Source organism: Cicer arietinum, chromosome 3 (assembly GCF_000331145.2).
Source record: "Cicer arietinum cultivar CDC Frontier isolate Library 1 chromosome 3, Cicar.CDCFrontier_v2.0, whole genome shotgun sequence".
Taxonomy (NCBI): domain Eukaryota; kingdom Viridiplantae; phylum Streptophyta; class Magnoliopsida; order Fabales; family Fabaceae; genus Cicer; species Cicer arietinum.
This window is the reverse complement of record NC_021162.2, coordinates 49,409,228-49,418,287: the sequence shown is the minus strand read 5'-3', so window position 1 is coordinate 49,418,287 and position 9,060 is coordinate 49,409,228. Positions and strand designations below refer to the sequence as shown.

The window sequence follows — 9,060 nt, the reverse complement described above, 5'->3', positions numbered from 1 at the left end:
GATATAGATTATTTCCCAACGACCAAATTATAACTTGTATTAGTGATTTATTGTACTCATTTCAATCACTATAATTTTTATCAATTTGAATGAATATTATTTTCCAACAAAAAAAACAAGGTAAAAAGATAAAAAATAATAATAATAAAAATAAAAAAAAAAGTTATAAGTTCAATAGACAACATCAACAAAATTATAATATTAATTACTAAGATTAACCGTTGAAAAATAATTTATATTAAAAATTCATATTCTAAAAATCGACAGTTTTGATTGGTCTTTCAAATATTTGCCTATTTTTAATGATATGACATACAATTAAATAATATAAAACCATCTAGATACATTAATTATTCATATATTATTAATTAAATTAAAAATATAAAAAACTTCTAAAATTAAAATCTATATTTTGTACGACGTTTTATCGGTATTATTTAAACTATATATATCACATCACCATTTTTTTTTAATAACATCTTTTTTTAATAAAATTATCAAAATATTCCATTTTTAAAATTATATCAAATACTCCATTTTTGAACTGATTTGGCTATTTTTACGGGAAAAAAAATTAATATATCTTATTAAACAAGTCACCAAGCTATTACTATCAATGCATTTGATTCAGATCGGCATATCAACTTCGATCAAATGTATATTGAATCAACCAATTTAGCATCATCAATATAGATGTTATGCACACTTTAATTTTATCATATTTTTAGGTGTTACCACATTTGTAGGCAGTGGAAGAGCTTGAGCTGAAACATTGTAGTGGCCAATTTTTTAAAATTTAATGGATGAATAAAAGGTATAATATTGTATAAAACCAAAATTACAACAACATACATCACAATATCTATATTAGTTAACATATACACTGACTACAATTATATAGACTTATATAATTTGATTTTCACAACCTTATCACAATTAATAATTATATATTTTTCAAATTTTTTTAACATAAATATTTTTTCTTATAAAATTTATCTACTTCCACACAAATATCATTTCATAGAGTCAATAGGAGATGAAAAACATAAGTGACTCGTGTGTTGGGTGTAGAAATTAGGAGAGTATACAAAATTAAGGATATAGATTATTTCCCAACGACCAAATTATAACTTGTATTAGTGATTTATTGTACTCATTTCAATCACTATAATTTTTATCAATTTGAACGAATGAATATTATTTTCCAACAAAAAAAACAAGGTAAAAAGATAAAAAATAATAATAATAAAAATAAAAAAAAAGTTATAAGTTCAATAGACAACATCAACAAAATTATAATATTAATTACTAAGATTAACCGTTGAAAAATAATTTATATTAAAAATTCATACTCTAAAAATCGACAGTTTTGATTGATCTTTCAAATATTTGCCTATTTTTAATGATATGACATACAATTAAATAATATAAAACCATCTAGATACATTAATTATTCATATATTATTAATTAAATTAAAAATATAAAAAACTTCTAAAATTAAAATCTATATTTTGTACGACATTTTATCGGTATTATTTAAACCACATCACCATTTTTTTTTAATAACATCTTTTTTTAATAAAATTATCAAAATATTCCATTTTAAAATTATATCAAATCCTCCATTTTTGAACTGATTTGGCTATTTTCAAGGGAAAAAAAATTAATATATCTTATTAAACAAGTCACCAAGCTATTACTATCAATGCATAAACTCTCAATCCATAAAATATGATATAAAAAGCAGGATATACCTACAGGTAACGAGGTAACACATGAAATGGATACATATATTTTAAAAAAGTTAAAAATAATTCAACAAGTGACACTACAAATGAGAATACTCCAATAACTCAATGTATCAAAAATACCAAAATCCATTCGCGCTTATCATGAGTCCATCATCAAAAAATATCATACGTTACCAAAAACTGTGATGATTAAACTACCAAATCTCTACATCAGACAGCAGCCTAGGCAGTGGCAGCTGGTTTAGAAGCACTGGATAACTTTGATCTCCTCTTAGCCACACTCTCACTACGACGCTCCCTCTGCTCCTTCAACCTAGAGGCAAGTAGCTTCTGGTACTCAGCTGCCTCTGATTTTGCCTTAGCAATTCTCTTCTTCTTATCAGCGATCCTTGCTCGCTTTCTTTGGAGTGTAAGAGGACCAATAATATCAAGACATTATATTTCATATTATCTATATCCATCCGATTCATTTCAATGCTCAGAAACAAACAAAACCAGACTATGTCTAAATTAAAATAAATAATTCAAAAATATACACTACTTGTGGTTTGAATTATATTGATTGAGTAGCATACATGATATAGTTTCTTAATAGGAATGATTAGGCTTTGTATCCCTTTATAATCAAGGGAATGCCATTTTATAAGAGAAGTCATATTGAACCATTGGTACTTTCCAAGAAACAAAAATCAAGCAACAAACATAACACAAACTTGTTGATGCCACCTTAATTCCAAAATTAGAGAAACTGCTTGAACCAAATGACACCAGCTCTATTTTATCAAAAAAAAATTATTAAACAATAAATAAGGTCTTCTAATGAAGGAATAAAGTAAAATAAAAAACTTTTCACATTTCTTTTTAGAACACTTTAAGAGAAAAATGGAATTAGCTTAACAAAAAAAAACAGAAGTCCTTTTAAAACAATTTTGTAAGCTGCGTCTGAATCATATAATGATCAACAATTGATAATGGATAATCATAAACTCACCTAGGTGCTTATCAACAGTTTGCGGGTTATAAATATGTTAAACTTGTTTTCTCATTATGCTTGTCCTTTTCATGCATTTAAGACTTTGGTACAATCAGGCAGACAATGACACAAAACTAACAGAAAAATTACAGGAACCAGAGAGTTTACCAGCTTTTGTTGTAAATGTTCTACGGTAAGTGTTGACATACTTCCTCACATCATCCTCCTTAGACAGGTTGAACAGCTTACGAATTTTGGATGCTCTCTTAGGCCCTCTCATCCTTGGCTTCTCAACATCGGTCAGGCCTGGTAAATCATTCTCACCCTTCTTAACAATAACCAAGTTCAGGACAGAGAGGTCTGGGCTGACAATGCATCCACGAACAGACTTCCTCCTGCGTTCTCCATTGCGCCTTCCATATCCACGAAAGCAAGGAGTTCCTGTTCAAGTAACCATCAAAAACAAATTGTCATCTATTGAGAAGAGGTTAGGTAGCTCCTGACACAAGACAGGTACAGTAATAGTATTTGAATAACACAAAAAAAGGATACTAAAAAAAGGTAGGGCATTACATTTAAGTTGATTTAAAACATTCAGTAATAATTTATCATCAAATAGGCAGCGAGCAGATAAAATAATATCGACCCCAACACTTACCGACAACAGGAAACCGTAAGAAATTTTAATCAAGCCTCAAAATTTAATTGAGAAGCAACATACCCCTGTGAAGCAAAAGACGAACACGGCCAGGGGTCAGCACTCCTTGCTTCATTGGAAATCCTTGCTTGTCACACCCACCAGTAATTTTGAAGACATAGCCCTTAAATTCCTGTTAGCACCAACAATAAAATGGTGAATAAAAAAATATATATATTCGGCAAAAATTTGCACCAGATGTTTCAGGTTTCCATCTAAGGAGCATACCTCACCAAGAGCATCACCATTGACCTCTTGTGAAATCCTCTTGTCCCAAAATGCTCGTCTGCAATTTAAAGTTAACAATTATGATACTAAGGCAAATCGCAATTCAGGTGAATACTCTTCAGAGAAAATTATATATTCCATTGAATATTAATTCAATCGTAAGTATTAACAAGATGCAACCATGTTAAAAAACTAAATTGTGACTAATGGTATGGCTTTCCTCAAGTTTTCAAAATTCTGATATGTGAGAAAAATTATATATTATTGAAAGCCTTAATGAAGCATTGACCTCTTGTTAAGTACCTTAATGATAGGACTTAAGCAAATGGGGAGAGCCAAACCAATGGCTTAAATATCACATTGAGCATTTTTATCAACTCAATGTGGGACTCTTAACCCTTAAATTCTAGTAAACTAAGTAATATTAATTGAAGTTTATACCATTAGGCCATTACTTATCTTGGGCAGTGTAAGTACGTTGAAGACTTCCATTCATGTTAATTTACATTGTTTGGCCATTATTTCCCTCAGGCTGTGTACTTCTGAGTTGTAATAAAATGAGATGATGAATGGTGGCATGCAAATAGATTAAGAGTATATGTTCTAAGATATTCTAAGATATCATTACATCATCAACGACATAATATATCATGAAAATATACTTTCTACATAATCAGTAGGTAAGAAGCAATTTCCTATTCAGCAAATAAGACCATTCTTTACACAAAGACAGAAAAAAGAATTGCTGTACCAAATTTTCTACCCTCATTTCACTTTATCTAACAAACACTACACTAATACTTATACTAGTCGGTTAAGATGTTTGGGTACAAAATTAAAGATGCAAGAAACGTTAACTAAAGTGCAACGAAAGTGAACAAAGAGTAAAAATCAGTATGTAAGTTGAGTGAAAATATTACAGTTTCAGATCATCGTCGATCTCGAGCTTTTTCTGGCATCCAGTAGTGGGATTCGCAACATTGAACTGAGTAACATAAAAAATTGCAGACAAAAATTCAGCAACGAGCACAGAAAAAATTGAGAAATAAAAAATAAGCAAAGAGAACTAGGTCTTGGTAGAGTAGAACCTTCATATTGCAATCTTCTTCAGCAACCGCAGCGACGAACTCTCACGGAGAGCAAATCGAAAGCTCAGAACATGCGCACGGTGGAGAAGAAATTAGGGTTTTAATCACAGCGAATTTTATATTGTTCACTAGAGGTGACTCTTGGGCCTATTATGGGCTTATTCATCTGGGCTCTGTCTGCTTGACGTACAGCCCAATAACTATCATAAATCCGGGTAAAATCCATATCCCAGTAAATATTCAATTTGATCAATCCAATTGTACCATTTTATTAATTTAATAATTAGTAATTAATATTCTAAAATGACTTATGAAAGCACAAATTGTTAATCAAGGTCGCCTCGGTATTATTATTTGTAAGGAGGACTATTATGATTATGAAAAATAAAAAAGTTGATTTGATATATAAGAAAGATGCATACAAAATAAAATATTAAATATAAAAAAGATATCATAGTGATTGGACAGTGATCGGATAAAGTATTATTATATTATATGTTTGATGTGCACATAGATTATAAATATGATAATATTATTTTATTTTGTCATATATTTAATGCATGTCTCATTAAAATGATACAAAATATATCATAGTTAAATGATAAAATTATTATTGTGAAACAATTACATACTATTTTTCTAAATTAACTTAAATACTTTACAATATTATAAATTACGACTAACCAACTAATTATATTTTATTTGTTAGATCAAATATATATTATATGTAAATAAACAAACTATCTTTGTAAAACAAATTATATTTATTTTAAAAATTTAAATTAATATTCCTAGCTTTTTATATTTTTTATAACAATTTATTTTATTATATTAAATGACAAAATTACCTTTGTCATTAAATTATACATATTTTTTAAAATTATTTTTTTTAAAATTAATATCAAATTCTATTATTTTAAAATTTATATTTAAATTTCATTAGTTTTTTAGGAAATGTTTTATTAGATTTTAATTTTGTATATTTTAAAATATATTTTATATAAATAACTAAGTAATTTATTGTTCTTAACATATCCCACTTATTTATAACTCGACTCATTTTTAGGATAAAAATTATAACTAGAGAGACAAAATATAATAGTATTCATAAATAAATTATCTTGTCATTTGAGTTCATAAGGATTAGAATTATTAACTAAATAGACAAAATATAATAGTATTCATAAATAAATTATCTTATCATGTGGGTTCATAAAACATCGGACAGAGACATGATATGATAGCTATATCATATCTTATTTATTATTTTGTCCATCAAACGAGTCATAAGGATATGTTTGGCAAATCCAAAAACAAACTTATAATGAATAGTTTATAGCATTTAAGTTAATAGTCTTATTTGATAATTGGCTTTTTATCACAAACTTATAGTTTTGTTTCCCAAAACTTATAGCATTTTTTATAAGCTACTTGAAATAACGTTTGAACTTATAACGTTTTATTTTTTTCTTCTATTTTTATTTTCATTATTTTAATTGAAATTTTTTAAATATTAAGTAGAAATATATTTTTCACGTCATTATATTTTTTCAGTTAGTTCAACCGTTAATTTTATCAAACACGTCAAATTAAATCAACTAATTTATCAACTATCATGTATCAGCTAATTTATCCGCTATCCTTTATTTTTGCAAAACAAAGCGTAAGATGGTAATGTTGATTTTTGCAATAGTTTTTTTTGAATGTTTTTAATCGCATAATATGATCTTTTAGCGGTGGTTGGTTAATTATGGAGCAAGCCAACTTATGGAAAAAAGTATGAATCTATTCTCTATCAGGAAGTACTATTATGGTTTCAAAAATCTAGAGCTAAGTGGCTTAGTCATAGAGATAAAAATATTTGTTATTTTCATGGTGTCATAACCATAGACTAAAGAAGATTTCTTTTGATATGTTCCAAGACGAGAATGGTAATTGGGTTAGTGATCATGCGGATCCAGAAAACAATAGTTTTTAATTTCATTTTTATTCTTTGAATAATAGTTTTTAATCAATTAAGTTTCATTTTAGATTAATTTTGTTGTTTCTTTTCCTCTGAGTAAGTTGGTGAAAGCGATTTGGTTTCCTCCCTAACCAGACAAATCCTTGTAATGTTCTTTTATTTGTTTGATTTAGCAAAAGGTGGATCTTTTGAAGTAAAACAATACTTTAAGAAGTTTTGTACGGGATGTAAGGTATGTTTGGTGGATGGAGTAGGAGAGTTAAGGAGTGGAGTTATAAGGTGGTCCATAGATTTAAATATTTCATATTGTTTATTATCAATGTATTTTCAACATTTCTCTTTTGTAATTCCAAGTTAAAAAGAGTAGTACACACATTTCAGCATACAACGGGATATTAGACAAATTGTCCAATTGTCATTATTGGTTATCGTAGTTGCTTTTGCCAGGTTGATTCTTTCTGAATCCATCATTTCCCTTCTTAAATCTTGATATTGTTGCCCAAATCTTATACGTCTCAAACCACACATTACGTAAAGCATGTGTAGAAGGAATTACATGTAGGAGGTCCAAAGTTCATTCACTAGTAACTAACATTTCCATCTTCCCTTAACATATGTACTAACTATACTACCATTTGTCTATAAAAAATAGATAAATAAATAAAGCATGTTCCATCATTATTTCATCTCAAACATTCATAAGTCTCGCAAACCAAATATTAACCCAAACCAAATCTTCAACCATGTTTGTTTTTCTTATTGGCCAAGAACTCATTGGCTAATAGCTCACAAGCTTGAAATTTGTTGCATAACTATATTGAATACTATATTTCTCGTTGTCGCACTTGTTCTCATAATCGTTGTTGTGTCGACATAAAATCGATTGAATCGTTTTCCTCTTTCGTGGACTCACAATAGTCCATTTGTCCCTTCTAAACCTTATGTTCCCCTTCTCTCGCTCGATGTTTCTCTTGCTCACAAAATACATCGAGGATGGTGTTGGGTTGGTAAACAACCATCACCATCATGCATCACAAATTTTTCAAACACTAGTGGAACCTTAGAAGATACATATTGTCGCCATCATCCCTTATATCTCTCTCTATCTCTCGCCGCAACCAATAATCAAAATATAAAAGTAAATACGAGAATGTGCTTAAGAGGTTTCAAAGCTTAGCATCATCCATGGTGACATAGTTGATTGTGGTAGTGGAATCACCCATAGTGGTAGTATGACCAACTTTCTTGAAATATCTATCAAGCGAGGACAAGAGGAATCTCTGTAACTACAACTATGAAGCCAAAAAATTACATAAATATTAATGGGACACCATTGACCAAAAAGAAATATTTGTTGGTTGTGGCACCTCACACCATCACTGTTAGTGATGTGTGTGGCGGGTAAACAGTCTTGTTCAATGGAGGAGATGAATGGTTTCAAATGTAAACAATAACACACTTGTTGATGGGAAATGAAACATTGTACGTGAGTTACCCTTTAATTTAAGTCATCTATTTTAATCTAATTGTTAATAAAAAATTGTCTCACTCTCACATTAACAACATAAACAAAGCAAAACCAAGTTATCATCGTATATTTTTTTTCTACATGTCGGTTGTGAGAAGCGAGACTCTCTCTCACCAACTTATCGTGAACAAATTTCCCCATTTCCTCATAGCATTTGTGGTGGTTCCCAATCCACTCCCTGTTGGTATACTCCAAATTTATTAGCTCTTTCTACTTTCTCCTAGGTAAATTCGACATTTCCCGATAACGCATCTTCTCCAAACTTTGAGTTTGACTTATGAAGCACTAGAAGCAAATCTTGTTATTCAAATAATAATAAGATGATGTGTTCGCGACAGAGGAAGAAGAAATTGAAGTAGAGGTTTTCAATAGGTTCCTCATAGGGAAACTGTGGACAAATAATCCCTTTAACAATAGGGATTTTAAGAGCACCATCGTGCAAGCATGGTGATAGAAGAATCATGTGGAGGTATATGATTTGAATAAAAACTTGTTCCTGTTTCGTTTTTTTGTCAAAAAAGACTTTGAAACAGTGTTGAGAACGGACCCCATGGAGCTTCGATTGGAATCTATTGTTGTTGGAGCGAGTAATTGATGATGAACAACCATCTTGTTTAACTATAAATACTAGAACTATTTGGGTGATGGTTTACAATCTCCCTTTGAAGCTCTGATCAGAGGCCATGTCAAAGAAGCTAAGAAGAATCATCGGCACACATGAGGAAACAGTTCCAAAGGAATCACACATAACTAATTGTTTTTTGTGTATGAAGGTCTCTCTCGGTCTCAAGCAACCATTGAAATATGGTATGAAAGATTACCCATTTTATG

At 29.6% G+C, this 9,060-nt stretch overlaps 1 protein-coding gene across 1 annotated transcript; it reads right to left on the bottom strand.

Annotated features, from left to right (window-relative positions):
* Positions 1-1,770: 1,770 nt before the first annotated feature.
* On the bottom strand, positions 1,771-4,877 carry LOC101501345 (small ribosomal subunit protein eS6-like). Its single transcript, XM_004492199.4, has 7 exons — positions 4,739-4,877; positions 4,571-4,635; positions 3,651-3,708; positions 3,447-3,555; positions 2,876-3,166; positions 2,410-2,423; positions 1,771-2,181 (listed from the first exon to the last, which is right to left on the bottom strand). Exons 1-7 carry the CDS (start codon positions 4,742-4,744, stop codon positions 1,975-1,977), a joined length of 750 nt encoding a protein of 249 aa, XP_004492256.1. The 5' UTR covers positions 4,745-4,877; the 3' UTR covers positions 1,771-1,974.
* Positions 4,878-9,060: the final 4,183 nt, after the last annotated feature.